Below are 19691 nucleotides of genomic sequence, written 5' to 3'. Positions count from 1 at the left end.
GGGTTCCATTCTCAGCAGGGTGCTGATAACAAAAACCGCCATAACCGAAATTTGGTGATTAATGGCATTTATGGCGCCAAGTTTTGGTTAAGGGTGCCAATAACCAAAACTTGGCCTGTTATGGCGCCATAAATCGCCAACTTTATGGCGCTAGACAAGCGCCATAAAACCTGATCACCATTAATCGAGTCCATCGATAACCGGGGGACTGCCTGTACATATTACCACAACCACCAATGTTTCATGGCCTTCGAGATGGATGAGTCTTGTCTTTGGTTTTTTGTTATTACTTTAATTCAGATTATCAACAAGCTGGCTACTTGCAGTCGCCAGGAATATTTTTGTCTTAAAAATAATAATTCAAATGTTACACCATCCTTTTAGGCCCAAACTTTTGCATTAATGATTTTCTTGCCAGGCTTAGGCTACATGCAAGTCACCATTTAATAAGTGCCTTAAAAGTAGTTTCTTGAATATACTAATGTCATTCCATTAGGCCAAAATCTTTTGCATTCATGATTTATTTACTGGGCATAGGCAGTTCGCAAGCTGCTGGTAAATAATTACCTACAAGTAATTCTTGAATGTTACACCGTCCTTTTAGGCCAAAACTTTCACATATATGATTTACTTACCGGGCTTAGGCTACATGCAAGTCGCTGGTTAATAATTACCTTTAAAGTAATTCTTGATGTTACATCATTCCTTTAGGCCAAAGTCTTGCTTTTAGGATTTATTTACCAGCCATTGGCTATTAGTAAGTAGCCAGTAAATAATTACCTTAGAGTAATTCTTGAATGTATGACATTCTTTCTGGTCAGATGTTTACAATTAAGCTGAAACTTTTGTAATTTGTTTAGTTCACCAAGCTGTGATACTCATCACTTTTCTTTGCAGAGAACTAAAAAGTGTAGGGGTTGGAACGTAGTAAGGGGAGAATGATGTTAATATTTGCTGTGGTGGGCTTTAGATGGAAAAGTTCTCGTCAGTCGAGTATCAAGTACCAGCTCAGAGAAGGTTTGCATGGCCCTGGTGTAAGGAAGTATTTTGCTGGTGTCACACAATTGTGAATGTTCCACATCTTTAGTTCCTAATCTCCAGCTCGCATGGCGGTGTAGAGTGGAGCGCAGGCCACTTGCCTCATCTAGTGATGCGCATAATTGGTTATTGGATTCGATTATACAGTACGGTCCCCAATTATGCGAGAATTTGGTCGATCGACGGCCTCGCAGAATTGGAAATTCACATAATTCGAAACAAATACCTTATGGGAATAATTCCATTAGGGCCAAGGCAAAGGCAACTCACCCAGTCAAACTTTTTTTTATACTACCCATTTTCAGTACTTTCAATGTACTATACTGTAATTTTTTTCTAATTGTTGAATTGTTCTTGTGATAAGTAAAACAACATTTAAAAAGGTTTTAATAACTTGAAAACAAAAAAGTTTAGAATTACACACAGGATGGGTGAAACCTCCCACACGTAAACAATGCCACCATTGGGTGCAAGTGTACTGTACGATAGTCATTTCCTTTAAAAAAACCTATTGGATGGAATTTCCTCTACCTATCCTCTGCCAAAAAAACCTTCAAACTTCTCTATCGCATCCGCCATGAAGAGTTTCTTCAGCAGAAGGAAGGCTTTGTGAACCATTTCTGGTACTGGTGGATCATGCGTGTCTTCACTCCCATTAGGCCTAACAAACTCGGTTATGAGCACCTGTCTATTTTCTTTTGTCGGCACGTTTCACTATGTAATCATTTTCATATAAATTTATACTACGATAAAAAAAGAACTGATGAAAATTCAAAATTTGATAAGAAATTACTATTTCTTTAAAAGAAATGATAAAAATTCAAAATTCAACATGAAATGACAGTTTCTTGAAAAGTTTAGATCGAACAATTCTCTCTCTCTCTCTCTCTCATCGTCTCTCTCCTCTCGTTCTTCTCCTCTCATCTCTCTCTCTCTCTCTCTCTTTCTCAATCCTGTTTACTATTCATTTTCGTCAAAACTTATTTCAACAATAGAAAAAATAAATGATCAAATGCCAAAAGTTAATCAAAACAAGTTAACCTAGATAAAAAAAATCTTATTTCATTCAGCAATGACATTTCAGTTCTCGACTACTGCCAAATGGAAGTTACTCCTTCTTCGTCTTTAACTTAAGGGCCTAGCTTTTTAATTTCGAGAAAATAGGTCTTCCTCTTTCGACTTCTAGGCAGAGGCATACATGATGCAGATCAGAATACACTTCGCAAATCTAAAAATACGTATGGAGATGATCATGATACCGATCATTCATACACACTGCGCTATGACGTCACAAATGCGTGAGGCAGAGCCTTCTGTCTTAGCTAATGGCTGAGCAGGAAAACTTTCTCTCCGCAATTCCCCTTTGGAGGAATAATAGTTTTTTTCCTCCAAGCATTCCCCCCACCCCTTCTCTCAGATACCAGCAAACTCCCTGCATCTGAAATACTTGAAAAGACAATAAATTTGATAGCGTTGTGCGGTGCATGACTCGCAGACTTTGAACGGCTTCGCAGATACTGAAAATCTATTTTGAGGAAACTAGCGATCAAATAAAAGGGGAATCGCACAATTCGAACAAGCACTATGATTTATTCCTGAAAATTCTAGTAATGATTTCTTTTTGAGTAATCTATTACTTGTAAATATTTCGTTTTTTTTCTGTTATCACTAATTTGAGAATAAAGGCAATTGTTCTACAATATTAGAGTTGGATTTGCTTTGATAATTTAGTGCGAAAATTACTTTTTATATAAATTTATCTTTTATTTTAGAAGGTACTCACACAATTATGTTTATCTTGAAATACTGTATATACTCGTGTATCATGCGACTTTGAAGACCTAATTTTTTGAGCTAATTTTAAGGGCGGTCTTCATCAAACATGAGATATAAAGTTAGCGTATGTAATATTTACATACTAGTATTGTTTGATAAGGTACAACATAATGAATATGCATTTTTTTCCATGGATCTTTTAAAAAAATTATGCTTTACTTCACTGCATGCAATAATATGTTAGTATTTTTTCATATTACTATTGTTGTATTATAAAATACAAAAATAGCAATCAGTGTTTTGGTTTGGAAATCAGTGAAGACGATTGCGAGGTAAGTTTTTTTTTTTTTTTTTTTTAAGGAAGTAAAATCAGAGTTTTTTTTCGTGCTTCTAGTTAGTGCAAATGAATCTCGAGATACTCTGTCGATATGGGACAAGGTTATTTTACGTTATATGAAGTGTTTTCAAGTTATAATATACTTAATTCATATCGTTGTGAGTGAAATTTAGTTATTTTTTTCATTAGTAGATGCTGAGGGCATGTTTATTGCATAAAAGAATCAAGAGATTACATTTGATATTTTCACTTGATTTCATCAGAATACTTACAAGCTTTACATATTTATCATTTATCGGAGTGACAGAACAGTAAAATGTGTTCTTTCATGCCAAATAGTTTTTTATTAAAACATGCTTCTCTCAAATTTTGTTTACAGTCAAGTTTGATGGTGCTATACCGAAGTTTCCATTTTGCCAATGCACGATAAGTCGTTAGCAGATGAACATTCTTTCCTCAGGTTCAGCTACAACTAGCAGCTTAGATTTAGCAGTATATGCCCTCGCCGATCTTTTCTCCATAGTAAATAAGGATATAGTAATGTAAAAATATACAGTCCTATTGTATTTAACGTCATTTGTAACATAACTACGGTAATTTTTTACTATCATACGATGGTTGAAATGCAAGCAAACCACTGTAGTTATCAGATTCAGTTGTTCTTAGCAAATCAGCTGTTTCTGGCTGTTTGCATTTACACAACAAGTATAATATTACTGACGATACTTTTAGCTTTCTCTTTTACTCTTTTTAACTTGAATAGAAGATGGGATAGATAAAGAGATGGAGGAAAAGGGGTAGCCTAACTAGAAAATGGGATAGATAAACAGGAGGAAAAGAGGTTGGCCTATTTTAATTTGGTCTCAAAAATTGAACTCGCATGTTACTTGATATACATAATCAAATCATCGTTTTAGGGTGAATTTTTGGGGGTTGCATGATATGCAAGATCGTGTGTTACACAAGTTTATACGATACATTCATGTCTGAATTTATGAAATGCTAAAGTTGTTCATACATTTCATGCATGTTTGTATACCTAGATACCAAAAATTGCCATAAAAATATAAAAAGTAATTGGTAATCAATTAATGATCGATTATTTTTCATGAAATTAAGCAGTAACCAAGATTCCCAAAACAGTGAAGTGCCCACCACTAGCCTCCACCCGCCAACACGTGCACAGGAGTGGCCGCCACCTACCTCTGTCTGCCTCTGGCCGCCTTCCACCTCCCTTCCCCACCTCAGCTCATGTCCACCTGGCACTAGTTCTCTCCTACTACTGGCCCTCCTATCTTATTCCTATCTTATTCATTTGCTCCCACACATGGCTCCCTCAATTCTTTCCACACCTTTGCTACCCTTTTATTTCAGTTATGAATTTATCCATGTAACACAACAGTAAGGTGTTGTGCCATGTGGGAGGTGGCTACTCATCCCCCTCCCCCGACTGGGTGGAGAAGGACGAAATACCTGAGGTCCAAGGGAGGTTGGGGGGTTTACGGGTAGTGACCCCCTCAGTCGAGGCTGTTACCAGTCCCAGGTTCAACAAACAGCCACTAGAAAGGCGTCTTACTGGATGTTAGGTGGAAGAGGTGGCTATCTAGTCCCTCAGATCCTAGATTCTTAGACTTAAGTCACTGTCCTACTGCTCTTCCACACTGGGGAGAAGACATACTGGCAGTCGAAGGGAATCCAAGGTGGTTGCCCCCTATAGTTGGTCCCTTGGTCGAACCTATAGCCTGTTCCTAGATGTCGACAGACTGACTGAAAAGGCATCTTGGTGGATGTGTAGTGAGGAGGTGGCTATCTGGCTTTTCAGATCTCTAGACCTAAAGTCACTGTCCTGCTCCTCCGCACTGGGGAGAAAACTTACTGGCAGTTGAAAGGAGTCTGAGGGGGTTGCCCCACAACAGTTGCCCTCCCCCGCTATTCGCGGGCTCTCCTATTCATGCATTTTCCTATAGATCGTACATGTATACATGTACCCATTATTCATGAAAAATTCACCTACTTGTGGCATTTTTCACTGAGAAATATTCACAAATAACTGTATTTTCATTACTAAATGCACTTTTTGTGATAAAACTTAAAAAACTCGGGTATTAGCATTTTTAGAGATTTGTTTTGTGTTTTAACTATCAAAATACTCAGTTCGAAGCATTTTAAGTATTTGCAGATTTTAGCTATTCGGGAGGGGTCTGGTACCCATCCCCTTGAAAAACAGGGTCTAGTACTGTATTCTCTTCCCAGGTGTCGGCAAGGTGTCTTTTTAGAGGTGTAATGTTAGTCAGCCACTAGACAGGCGTTTCATTTAATGCTCCAGTGTTGACGAATTCGGATGGTTTGTTCCTGGATAGGAAGAACCAGTGGCATTTTTCCTCAGCCTCTCAGCCTCAGAAGAGTCATTCTACTGTCACCAACAGTTCTCAACTGCCTTTCAAGAGGTATGTATAGGGATGCAGGGCATAGCCCTCAACCCTCCTGCAGTTACACTGTCTTGCCTCCAGCTCACTTTTGGCAGTCGACTTGGGATCTTAACAATTCTGATGAGCGCCAGGTGTTGATGCCTAGGCTCTCGGACCTCTCTCGTATCGGGTGAATTTTGCCGAGTGCCAGTCTCCATCCAGGCACTCACCGCCATCTGAGGCACCAGGCCCCCTAGCACTAACTCGCTCGGCTCTTTCCATGCCTCACCTGGAGCTTTCCATACCCTCACCAGGCACCAGTTGTTGGTAGTTTGGCACCAGCTGTTGGGCACCTGGCACCACTGTCTCTTCGTCCATCGTCACCGACACAACGGAAGGGGATCCTTCACTCTCCCCTATTTGCCGCCACTTGGAAGATTGGGTATGGAGCTAGTGCTATCAATGCACCTCTTAGGGTTCACTGTAGGCATAACTAAAGGTTCTTTGGAACATCCCTTCGGCCCCTAATTGCAACACCTTTCATTCCTTTTATGGTACCTACATTCATATCTTTCTACCATCCTGCTATCAACCCTCTCCTAACAGTTGTGTCATAGTGCAATTGCAAGGTTCTCCTGTTTCACCTTTCAAACCTACCTACTCTCAATTCCCTTTCCAGTGCTGAATGACCTCATAGGTCCCAGTGCTTAGCCTTTAGCCTAAACTCTATTTTCCATTCCAGGTGATGATGAAGATCCAGATCATGACAACGCTCCTGCCTGTTCGTGTTCTAACTTCTATTCCACCAGGGAGGCTCCCTCCTTGAGAGTGTCTTCCTCCTCCCAGGGGGACTTCTCTGGCTTGGTCAGTGCAACTCGTTGTGCTGCCTTTTCTTCAGCCAAGGTTTTCCTCTCTTCGACTGAGCTGGATCTAGTCGCGAGGAATATTTTTTAAGGTGTTGGAAATGTTCAGTGTCATAGACTGGACAATTTGTGCATTAGCCGAGACTAAGGACTGCCCAGTACTTTCCAGGGACCTCTCTTCAGACTGGTTAGGTGTTCTTTCGTGCACCTATAAGGTGGTTAGAGACAGTTCAGACGAGTTAGCCTCACCTTTCACTATGGGGATCCCTAAAAGCAAGAACTTTGGTATTCTTTCACCACTAAGGGGGTGACAGTTACTCAGAAGAGGGCCCTGTTGTTTTCGCCCCTCGATAAGTCGCATTTGTTCCCTCAAGACACTGAGAAGGAGGTTCAGTCTGTCCTACACAAGAAGTCGATGCATGACTTCCTAAACTCAGTCGACTAAGCATCCCCCAGCAACCTCTGCTGCTCCTGCCAAGGTTTTTTCACCTCTGCAACAACCCTTTCAAAGAGGAAAATCACATCCTCAAGTGAGACCCCTCTCCAACCTTTGGCCCTCTTCGAAGTCATTTAAGAAGTCTTTATGTCTTCCTCCAAGTGAGTCCAGTCCTTCACTCTCCTGTCGGTGCCAGAATGCACCAATTTGGGAGGAATGGAGTCACAGGGGGCAGAATCTTGGGTTGTTCAGGTTCTTTAAAGAGGGGCCACTCTTTCTTTCAAGGAAAGAATACCCTTTCCAAGTCTTCCATTACCTTGACGGCTTACTCTGCAGGGTCAGAGAGGTTTTTTGGCCATACATAGTAGAAGTGCAATCTCTGAGCAGGAAAATTCAGGGTCCCATCCAAGACCTAGATCTGTTCATCGTTTGGATTGTTATGGTCCTTGACTTCCAGGAGCACCTAATATCTCTCTATTTCCTACTTGCCTGATGCCCAGCTCCTCTGGTGTTAACTCATGCTCCTAGTGTCAGCCAGCTCCTGAGCTCCTAACTTGTCTGGCACTCGGCTCCTTTGCAACTCATGCTCTGAGTGTCTGCCAACTCATCTGGCGCCAGCGACAGTCTGGCTCTAGCTCTTGCTTCAAGCATCCAGTAGTGCTCCCCAGCTCAGAAGTAGTATAGAGAGCTGTCTGTCTAGTTGGAGTTTTTCAGGAATTCCGTCTCTTCCTCAGTTTAAACATATTGTCATCCGTTTTATATGGACTTCATTTTTGAGACTGTGTTGTGGAGTGCTTTTTGCCTACTTTGAAACAAAACTAAGGATATCAGAACAGCCACTCTCGGTGGATGGGTCATGACTTTCAGTGTGGGTGTCAGTGTTATCTGGCTGCTTTTACATTGGTGCTGGGGCATGGCAAGGGCAGGCACCTATCATGCTTTGCTAGCCATCGGAGCACTTCCCTCACTGCAAAGTTACCCCCTAAGTAGAAGGCCACCCTTGCCTATACTGCCACACACCACTAAGAGTTAACCCTTAAACGCCGAGCTGATATTTCCGAAAGTCTCCCATATGCCGATGGCGTTCACGAGCAAGCGCCGAAGCGGAATAAAATTTTTTTTTTTTTTTTTTAAATCACAGCACGCTTAATTTCAGATTAGGAGTTCATTTTTTGGCTCCTTTTTTTGTCATTGCCTGAAGTTTAGTATGCAACCATCAGAAATAAAAAAAAAATCATTATCATATATAAATATTGGAATATATGACAGCGCGAAAAAAATTTCATATATAATTGTATAGAAATTGGGCTGTGAGCAAAACGGTTAAAGCTAATGAGTTAATTATTTTTTCGTTGTATTGTACACTAAATTGCAATTATTTTGGTATATAAGAAATTGTAAAACAATCAAAGCCAACACAGAGAAAATATTATCACAATATGATGCATGAACTTCGTAAACGCGCGGACGTAAAAAAAAGCCGTTTTCAAAAATTCACCATAAATCGAAATATTGAGCTAGAGACTTCCCATTTGTTGCAAAACATGAAAGTAATGATTGAATATTACTAGGCTGTAAGTGTTGTAGCTTACAATTGGAGTTTTCTACCATTTCGGTCGAGTTAAAGTTGACAGAAGGTCGAATTTTTTCTATTTATCGTTATTTATTGTGAAAATATTTCAAAACTGATAAGAGCTACAACCAAGGGTTGTTTTTTGTTGTATTCAGCATGAAATTGCTCACATTTTTGATATATAAAAACTTATGTAATGGCTAATTTAAAATGGTGCAAACATTATGATAATCAGACGAAAAAAATTTATGATTTTTTCGGAAGAGTTACCGCGCGGACGTAAGGAAAATGTTTTTTCCATAAATTCATCATAAATCAAAATATTTTGCTAGAGACTTCCAATTTGTTGCAAAATAAAGGTAAATGATTGAATATTACTAGAATATAATAGTTTTAGCTTACAATTGCGTTTTTTTACCATTTCAGTTGAGTCAGAGTTGACTGAAGGTTGAAATTTTGGCACTTATCGTTATTTATATGAAAAATATTTCAAAACTGATAAAAGCTACAACCATGGGTTTGTTTTTTGTTGTATTTTCCATGAAATTGCGCACATTTTATATATAAAAACTTTATGTAATGGCTAATTTAAAATGGTGCAAACATTACGACAATCGGACAAAAAAATTTCTGATTTTTTTCAGATGAGTTACAGCGCGGACATAAGGAAAAATTTTTTTTTCATAAATTCACCATAAATCGAAATATTGGTGCTAAGAGACTTCAATTTGTTGCAAAATAAAGGTAAATGATTTAATATTACTAGAATATAAGGTTTAGCTTACATGAAATTGCGCACGTTTTCATATATGATACTACTCTATGTAACAGCTAATATAAAATGGTGTAAAAATTAAGTCAAAGTGACAAAATAATTTCTGAAATGTGTAGCTGATGCTTTTAGTGCGAGAAGAAAGAAATTCGCGCTTGCGCGCCTGCGTAACGATTGTAAACAAAAAACAACAGGCTTGATCCGTGAGCTCCCAGCATTCCCCAAGGCGCGTGACTCAAAAGTTTTTGCCTAGTAGGCATATTACTATTTTTCCGCTAATTAAAAAAAAAAAATTTTTATCAACGTACCATACGTCGGTTCAAGATACAAAAAAACTCAGGTTACGAAAAGGGCCGCCACTCTGAACGGATTAATTTTGTATCCTGAGGTACCACTGTGTTGCCGTTAGTGGGGCCAGCACTGTATACCTACACTGAGCAATCAAATCGCTACCACGCGAAATTGGAACTTAAGCTGCTGTGCATGGAATATTACTGTTAGTACTATATACAAAACTATTTTTTTTAAATGTCATTTTTGACATAGGAAAAAACCATTTTTGGTCATGGTCTCCCTCTGGGCTCCACAAGACGGACCTACTAATTACAAAGAATTCTCTTATAGTTGTTCTCAACCAGAATAGTGTTGTTAGCACAGTGATATGTTAGCACAGTGATAGAATATAAAGAACTCAGGACAGGCAGGCTCCTATTGTCTTTCCTACAATGAATGCCTCAGCTCTCTCTACATCTCACTCATAAAATGTGACAACAGCAAATGTTAGGCCATCTTCCTCATTACACCAGGTCTGTACAAGATAATATGTTCACCCCAGTCCCATGCCTTTTCGTCAGGGAAACATGGGTTGGTTTGAGGACTCACAATGGTTACCAAAAATAGGTTTTTTTCCTTTGTCAAAGCCTGTTTATTGATAGCATAGCTATTTCTTGTCCTAAAAGGACCTACAAAAGAAATTGAGAGTTGACAAAATGGCTTAGTACCTAATAAATAAATCCCAACAACCCTGATCAAATTTTTCTGTATGCTGAATAACTATAGGGTTTGGTAAATAAAGAATAGGAAAACAAGACAGGGAACCAATATATCAAAGATTTTAAATTGTTGGCAAAGCTCAACCAGTTATTGAACGTACTTTTGTATTTCCTCAGTTCCTCAGGATAAAGAAAAAGTCACAAATTTTTCATCACCTGTAATGTACTACCGGCAGAGTAATACCCAATGGAAGTAGATCTGCATGAATGTATTCCCTTTAACACTTCAAAAGAATTTCAGATATTAAGAAATATTGGGAACTGTCGATATCACAAATACCATTTATAGTTTGATTATAGAGACTACGAGGAAATATTGGCCTATAGTAAATAACAAGGCTTGTAAGCTGAGCACAATTGGGAGCTACAACCACTACTGTTTCATCAAACAAGAATTAAGGCTAACCCAATTTACCTTTTCAGTAACCTCAAATTATCTATGAATGTTAAAAAGGTTGTTGCATGATAAGTTATAAAAACAAAATTGTCTAATATTACCTTAATCCCAATTATCAGTATGTCAAAGAAAAAACAGCAAAGCAATTAAAGTGTAGCCTAGATTATATTCTTAACTTCTTGCCTTGCGAGAGTCCTACTGGAACCAAATTTAAACAATTATAAGCTACCCATTAACATTTTAAGGAACTAAGACTTTTCACTGGGTCCTAAAACAAAGTACTTAGCTTGATTAGTGTAATGATGTTAAAAATGCATAGTTGAACATGATTTCCGGAGCACAACCTGGGAATAAATGAACTCATGAACAAACCAGAGTGTAATGAGGAGGATGGCCAACATATGCTGTTATCATATCTGTACTAATGGAAGTAGAGAGAGCCGAGGCAGTCACTGTAGGAGAGGAGATAGAGCCCTCCTGTCCTTTGTCCTTTATATCCTATTACCATGCCAACAAGCACTATTCTGGCTGAGACCAACTATAAGAGAATTCTTTGTAATTGGTTGGTCTGTCTTATTGTGCCCCAACCAGACCATGAGAGTGTAACTTCTTTGAGGATGAGCAGCAGCTACACTATCAAAATTTAAATATTAGTAACTTGCATTCTTATCTTATTAGTAACTTGCATTCTTATCTTGTTTTATTTGTGCATAAACTTTAATTCTTATATTTTCAGGTGCAAGTAGCACATCTAATAGTAGCAGTACGGGAACTGTGAGTAGTAGTGCTGTTCGCATAACAGCTGCAGAAGATCCTCCTCTCACATCACAATATAGGGGTGATGTTCATCATCCATCAGGAAGCAGTGTTACCAGAAAATCATCATCTTCTGACACACGACTCCTCCTTGGCAATGATATTGAGGCAGATGCTGAGGATAAATAAAATAAAAGAAGACCAACCCATTGAGGGGAAAGATCCTGATGAAGATAAATATAAAAGAAGATCAGCCGTTGAATGGTTCTCCAGGTGGTGGAGGTAAGGAGTGAATATTTCGTAGTTATTAGGCTATTGATGGAGTTTGGAATTTAGGTCAGTAACATACTGTCAAACTTCGGTTTTCGTACGCCTCTCATTCGTATATTTCGGTTTTTGTAGACACGTTTTTTTCTACAAAATTTTATCTCAGGTTATCATACGTTTCCTCGGTTTCGTACACTGAAACACTCCATCTGGGGCCCAGCGCGTGGCCAGGCCCCGTATCGATTGCCCAAACAAAGCATCCCATCTTCTGTCGTGACCCATTCTGCTTTTGTGTTCATTGTTTTTGTGCTTTTTGTGTTTTTCTTTTTCATTCAAGTTGAAACTGCTAAATAAGCCATCATGGGGCCAAAGAAAGTTCCAAGTGCTAGCCCTTTTGTAAAAAAGGCGAGAAACACAATAGAATTAAAGAAAGAACTCGTAGCAAATTGTTGGAGGAAGTTGCGAAAATGCCTACAACAAGTGCTGCTGTTAGTGAATTTAAGGCCAGCAGAGGCTGGTTTAAAAAATTCAGAAAATGTATGGGCACACATAATGTGACTTCATCAAGGATTGAGGACATGTTTGCAAAGTGGAATGATGAAGAAATTTTTGTGGAGAATTATCATCCCAACAAAGAAGTTGTAATCCATGCCTCTAACATGTTTAATGACAACATTGTGTTTCATTTTAGGCAAATTTTAAAGAAACGCCAGAAACAAATGTCTCTGGACAGTTTTGTTGTGTGACAGGGGTCCAGAAACACTCAAATTGGTCCTAGTGCTAATAAAAACAAAGAGAAGTGACCCCAGATAGGTCCTTGATACCTGAAGTCCTTCTGGAGGGAGATTCCCCTTCCAAACAATAACCTCTCCTCCTCCCTCTCCCCTCCTCTCCGTCTTCCATACACTAACAAGTGTTTTCCATAAAGGTAAGAGTGATGTTAAATGTTCAGTTATTCAGTTTCGATTACCCATTTATATTTATTTCTCATTGTTTTCTGTATGTAAAACTGTTTATTTCCCTATAAAAGTATTTTTTGTTAATATTTTTAGGGGTCTGGAATGCATTAATTGTATTTGCATTATTTCTTATGGGAAGATTTTTGTGAGAGGTTCTGGAAACGGAATATGTACGAAAAAGAGAGGTTCCACTGTATAAGGTGTTAGTCCACAAATTGTGGGTTTGGTTGTGTGAGACCAATGACTAATATATTCCTTGGGTCTGAATGAGAATGTTGCATGTTTTCTATATCCCTCCTTGTACATCTGTGATGATAAATTGAATGCATGATGTTAAATGTGTGTGATACTTGGAAACTATGCGTTATGTAAACACTGGAATCTATATATATGTTGAGGAGTGAAATCCCTTTAAAAAACATTAGGGATCACATGAAAGGCTAAGCAGTCTGCTACTAGTGTACAAAGTTGGGTTACAATAAAACTAATTTTTTGCCTACACCAAAATAAAAAATAAAGTCAAATCCTTCAGGCCAGCTCTGTAAGAACTAAGTAAATATGTTTTCAGTGTCGGATTAAACTACTCTACTTAATAATAGATATTTGGGATGAACCTTAACTGTAATTAATCAGTAGGCAAGTTAGCAGTAAAAAAAAAACTTGCTTGACCGACCTGTTTTCTGTTTATATTTATGATAATCCATATTTCGTATAAGTAACTTACCAAGTAATTACATAGTTATAGTTTCAACTCACCTGGCAGCTTAAATATGAAATTCAGTGTAGCGCTTCTATTGTTTACACTAGCCTCTGCATCACTTTTGGGGAAGAATAGGTACAACAAAGTTGAAAGAGCTCAATTCTTTTCTGCCGGTTTAACGACTGAACATCAGTTGTATGAACAGTATTATTTTGAATTCCGATTGCCATATGGTTGTATATTTCTCCTTATATTGTGAAGTATTTTTGCTTTGGTAGCTTTTTGTGTTATTTTAGAAGTTAGTTTAGGGTTTTTAAGAACCTGTTTTTCACTGAATTAGGAATTGTGATTTCACAGAAGTAAGAATATGTCCGACTTGAGTGCATCTAGTATTCGTTATTGCAGCAAAGGCTGCAAGACGACTGTCTAATGCCTCTTACAATTCTCATACAATCTGTACTAATTGTAGGGAACTACTATGCACGATTGATTTTACTTTTAGTGAATGCAGAGACTGGGATGAGAGAAAGTGGAAGGTGTTAAAGTCTCATTTGGTAAAGCTTGAGAGGGAAGGGAAAAGAAATTCTGCTACCAGAGCCAAAAAGAGGACTTATGCTATTGTATAGTCTACACCTATGTCAGGTGTAGCTGAATTGTTGCCTTTTGTTATATCTTCTCCTGTAACTGCCTTTTTTCCCATTACAGCTATCCAATTGTACACTTACTCCTTTACCTGGCTCCCATGCTTCTGACCCCAATCCCATTGCCAGTCTCGAAAGCCAGTTTGACCAGAAATTCTTGAGTCTTATTGTGAATATAATAATGCAGTGTTAGTGGAGGAGGTGGCTACTCGTTCCACCGACGCTCCTAGACAAAGGTCCCTGTCAGACTCCCTAAACCTGGGAGGAGGCATCCTGAAGTTCAAGGCAGGTTGGTGGAGTTTTGCCCAATGGTAGTCACACCCTTCACTCGAGCATGTTGTCTGGTCCTAGGCTTCGACAGACAGCCGTTGGAAAGACGTCCAGGTAAAGGATGTGCATCAGCCATTCTCTGGCTCTACAGATTCCAGTCCAGACAAGAGGCGTTGGTGGCACTTTCCAGACGAGTCTCGACCTTTGAAGAGGTGCATAGTAGATGCTGATCACTTTTCCGCTTCCTTGTAAGAAGTTCAAGGAACCTGTGTGAACCCCCACCTTCATGTAGCTACTGGGACAGTCCAGAATGCTTTTCTCTAGAAAGCCCAGCTGAAGAGCACCAGTATTTAGCACCAAAGCGCCTGTCTGGCTCCTGTAAGCGCCCATCATTCATAAGGTGCTCATCTGCTTCTCCCGAGTGCCTAGTGCCAGTCTCCGAGCATTCAGCACCAAATCCAGTTTGCTTGGCGCCACCTCCTCAGGTGTCTGTTTTTGGGTTCTGCACCCAAGGTGCATGATCCTTCGCTGGTGCGTCATCCAGCTCCCAGCTCAGTGATATTTTGGGGCTTTTACAGAAGGCACCTGCAGTAGTAAAGGCTCTTTCAGACTTGTCTCCACCGATTTCTCCATAGCTTATGTAGCTCCTCTTAGATATTTTTGGTGAGCTTTCCAATCTTCTTCACTCCAGCTGCCCCTGCTTTCTCCTGCTTCAATCTCCATGATGAGGGACCAGCCTGATGAGAGTTCCAGGATTTCCAAGATGGTTCTCTCCTCTTCAAGGAAAGCCTTAAATAAGATTGGAGTTTGCCTCTCGGAGAAGAGGGAACAAGGAGGCAGGCAGTCTTCTATTCATCTCCTTCTTGACTTTTACATAGGAAGTACCTCTCTTAAGCCAACAGAGAGTGCCTTCTTTGGAATTCACTGCCTCCTCCCAGGGGAACTTCGGCCGTATTGATTTGTCTCACAGATTAACCTTCTCTCCAGCAAGATTATGTTCTTGTTGATGGAGCTCGATCATCTGGTGAAGAACCATTTTTAAAGTTTTTGAAGTTTTAAGTTTTTTAGACTGGACCGTAGGAGCCCTCGCCAAAAAAGAAAATAGATAACTGTGGTGACCTGGGCAGGGGAACTTTTGTCTTCAGACTGGCTTGCATCTTGTCAGTTGCTGACAAAGCCATCAAGGACAGGTCCCTGGAGTTGGCTGCTTTGTTTTCTCTTGGGGTCTTGAAGAAGAGAGAACTTTGGTGTTCATTCACCACTAAAGGGATCATGCTACCCAGAAATCAGCTCTGCTTTTCCCACCAATGTTATCATGATGAATCTGTTTCTTCAAGCCACAGTGCAAGAGATGGCTTCAGACCTCCATTAGAAGTCCACCCAATATTTACCAACAACAGTCCCTTTTTTCATGACAGTAGATTGAGGTTTCAGTCCAGGCCTTGACCTTGAACATGCGTTGTTCTTGGAACCAGATCATCTAAGATGACCTCCACCAAGCCTTCCTCAGAAGTGAAGACCAAGTCCTCTGTGTACCAGTTGAGGCCAGACTTCTCAATTTTAAGTCAGTGTAGAGCAACAAATTTTAAAGGTTCTGAGAGAGGGCCACTCCATCCCATTCAGAAAAATCGTCCCTTAATCTAGATGCCCATCGTATTGACAGCCTACTCAGTGGGCTCAGAGAAATATTCAGCCCTTCCAGAAGAAGTATCTTCCCTTCTCAGGAAGAGAGCTGTAGAGATGGTCGAGGATGTCAGCAGAGAGGGTTTTTTACAATCATCTGTTTGTGGTCCCCAAGTCATTGGGGGGTGGTTGGACTGTCCTCAGCATCAGCCCCTGAAATTTCTTTGTTCAGAAAGTGAGATTCAAAATGGAAACAACCCAATAAAAATTTTTCGTTCATCCATTCACCAGGGTGATTGGATGGTCCATTTACCGTGCAGGAAGCATACATACTTCCAGTCCTGTACATCTGGACTCTAGAAGTACCTGAGGTATTTCGGGGCGCTCTGTGCTTCACCCTCTCTACAGCTCCTCAAGTTTTTGTTACTCAGTTTTCACCCCTCTCGTGAAGTGGCTCCACCTCATGGGCATCAGCATCTCCCTGTATCTGGATGATTGGCTTCTTCACTTTCCTCCTTAAAAAGGAGAAGTGCTTGGGGACCTACAGAAGACTCTTCTCAACGGGGAAAAAAAAAAAAGGAGCTGGATTGCTCATCAACCTACAAAAAGTCCCAACTGACTCCAACTCGGGGAAATTCTTTATTTAGGAATGACAATCAGCTCTGAGTTTATGGGCTTTTTCTGTCCCCCTAAAGAGTTGAATCCTTTCTTCAGATGGTACGCAGTTTTCTCTTTCTCTCACATCTTGTTCAGCCGACAAGTGGATGAGTCTTTTAGGAACACTTGAGTCCATCGAGACATTCATCAGGGTAGGAAGATTCTATATGGGGAGGGGTTCTGCAATTCTTCTTGAGGCCATTTGGGACAGAAAACTCATCTGGACAGTTCATGTTTTCCATAACTCCAGAGATCAAGAAGTACCTGTTGGTGGCTATTCAGAATTAAGGCTTTTAGAAGGAAAGTCACTCCTTCCCTTGAGCCCAGCCTAGCCTTGTACAGGCAGTCCTTGGTTATCAGCATCCTCAGTTATCGGTGATCCAATTATATGGTGCTTTTCTACCACCGAAATGTGCTGATAATAATAGAGCATTAGCACCAATAACATAACTAACAGAGGCAGAGGCGCAGTTGTCCGGTTATTGGCGCCGACAGTGTCGTAAATTGCCGATTTTCGGTTATCTGCAATTTTAGTTTATCAGGCCATCAGAACGGAACTCCCGCCGATAACCAGGAACTGTCTGTACTCAGATGCATCAGATCTGGGTAGGGGAGCCCTTCTGGAAGACATGGAAGTTTCTAAGACTTGGTTCCCGGAAAAGGAAACTTCACATCTATGTAAGAGAATTGAAGATAATACATTTAGGCCTTCAATCATTCACAACAGTGACTTTCAACAAGGCAGTAGTGGCCTACTCGGACAACGCCACCGCTGTCTTACATTAAGAAATAGGGAGGTACTCCTTCTCCCTCTGCAAAGCAGCAAGGGACCTCCTTCTTTGAGCAAAGAAGAATCGGACAAGGTTGCCACTCCTATTCATTCAAAGCAAGTTAATGTTCCAGTGGGTGAGCTAAATCATCACAAACAGGTCCTGCCCATGGAGTGGACTCTAGATCCACTTGTATGAACTGACCTATGGAAACTGAGGGGAAAACCATCTCTAGATCTTGTTTGAATGCCAAGGAATCGTCACCTCACGATCTTTTGCTCTCCAGCTCCAAACCCTTTGGCAATGGGCAACGGATTGCCATGCTGCAGGATTAGTCAACTTTGACCTGTAAAACTACCTCCATTCAGCATGTCAGAAGGGGAATTTTAAACAAGTTTTTAACCCATCACAACACATCAGTGACCCCTAGTAGCCCCATTCCCTGGCCTCTGAAGGAGTGGTAGCTGGACCTCCTCAGGCTGCTAGTAGACTTCCCAAGATTACAGTAATATCTCAATCCTAGACGATTTGAGTTACACAAAAACTATTCATTGGAACGTAACTAATTATCTATGCGAGTATTTCACAGACACACAAATGCAACATTTGCGATTCTTCAGAAACACTGCAAGTGTTTAATTTTTTATGTAATTTATAAGTTTTCAAGCTTTTATGTGTAAATTAAATACAATTAAATAATAAAAATAATTTTTTTTCTCCTCCTCTCTCTCTCTCCTCCTCCCTCTCCTCTAACTCTCTCTCCTCTCTCTCTCTCTCCTCTCTCTCTCTCTCTCGTCTATCCTCTCTCTCTCTCTCTCTCTCTCTCTCTCTCACTGAGGTGAGAGAATTTTATGGTACATGTATGTAGTACTATTGTATTAATATTTTCAAATAATAATAATAATAATAATAATAATAAACTGTAATGTGATAGTATTTTCAAAGAAATAAAAATAGCCTTTCCATTCCCACTTTTAAGTAAGGTCAACTCTTCTCTTACTCTCTCTCTCTGAGATGAGAGAATTTTTATGGTACATGTATATATTTTTATTTGTTAATATTTTCAAATAATAATATTGATGATAATAATATAATTATATAATAATATAAATGTAATTACAGAATGCTATGAAAAATACTTTCCCCTCATCTTTCTTTTAACTCCACTAGAAGCTCAAATCCCAGAGCTGTCAAATATGTCAAGTATTGTGGACTGGAGGAGGAATGTGCCAATTAGCAATCAATGATTTTTTATGTCTCTCTCTCTCTCTCTCTCTCTCTCTCTCTCTCTCTCTCTCTCTCTCTCTCTCTCTCTCTCTCTCTCTCTCCCGTTGTACATATGTAATCTTCATGCATAGCTATATTTTTACCAACCGTTTATGTATTTTTCATTTAAGGGTAATGTATTAAATAACTTTGAAATGAAATTACAGTAACTTTAATTTCATTTAAAAGTTAGCTTAGTGCTTATGATAGCACAATCTCTCTCTCTCTCTCTCTCTCTCTCTCTCTCTCTCTCTCTCTCTCTCTCTCTCTCTCTCTCTCTAAGAGTTGCATTAGTCTAAATAAAAAACCCTGTTTTTCATGAAAAGGAATTTCAGAACAAAAGAGAAAGAGACAGAATAAAGAAGACTTCTAAAAATAGATCAGTTGGTCAGAAAGGAAAGAAGAGAGAAATATGTTGATTTACATATGTAATCTTCACACACTCCTATATTTTTACCAACCATTTGTTTCTTTTTTAAGGGTAATGTATTAAGCTAACTTTTAAATGAAATTACAGAAACTTTAACATTCCATTTAAAAGTTAGCTTAATACTTACGGAGCATGATTAAGGTCATATGTAGTGTTTGAAACTAGAAGCAAGCATTTAATAGGATTTTTAGAGACCGTGCCAAACTTACATGACATACTGTACTTCCACTGACCAAGTCTTCTCTGGCAACCTCATTTTAGACATTTCCCCGAGGACTATCCACTCTTACTCTGACAGCCTTCAGAATTTCAGGAGAGTAGTTCGGAGCGAAGGGCTTTTTCAGACCAGTTGCAGAGGCTGTTGCAAGTGTAGATATCAGTCTTCTTGCTGGGTCTACCAGGTTAAGTGGGTAGTATTCCACAGCTGGTGTAGAAGACATAATGTCTTGTCGTCTTAAACCTTTGTGACACATACATAGGATTTTCTAATCTTTTTGAGATCATCTAGATGTTTGTCTTCATCTGCCATTAAGGATACAGGACAGAGGGCCATGCTGGGGTTCTATTTTTTATTTAGACACTAGGGTCTGATCTGTCGTCTAAAATCAAGGGTATAAAGCATCTTATCAAATCATCAAATCAACACATCTAATCAGAGGAAGATCGAATCAAGTCACCACTCACCTGGAATCTGGACGTA

General features: G+C 39.5%; 2 protein-coding genes across 4 annotated transcripts in view; one reads left to right on the top strand and one right to left on the bottom strand.

Moving 5' to 3' along the window:
* Nucleotides 1–11599, top strand: part of LOC135201375 (uncharacterized) — a 34636-nt gene extending 23037 nt beyond the window's left edge. Inside the window, exon 3 of the mRNA XM_064230224.1 lies at nt 11389–11599. Coding sequence (XP_064086294.1) covers nt 11389–11597 — 209 coding nt within the window. The 3' untranslated portion in view covers nt 11598–11599. The remainder of the gene's footprint in view (nt 1–11388) is intronic.
* Nucleotides 1–19691, bottom strand: part of LOC135201374 (zinc finger protein-like 1) — a 227777-nt gene that overhangs the window by 28960 nt on the left and 179126 nt on the right. The gene's annotated exons all lie outside the window — the stretch shown is intronic.

Source organism: Macrobrachium nipponense, chromosome 28 (assembly GCF_015104395.2).
Source record: "Macrobrachium nipponense isolate FS-2020 chromosome 28, ASM1510439v2, whole genome shotgun sequence".
Taxonomy (NCBI): Eukaryota; Metazoa; Arthropoda; class Malacostraca; order Decapoda; family Palaemonidae; genus Macrobrachium; species Macrobrachium nipponense.
This window is presented reverse-complemented; position numbering and strand designations above follow the sequence as displayed.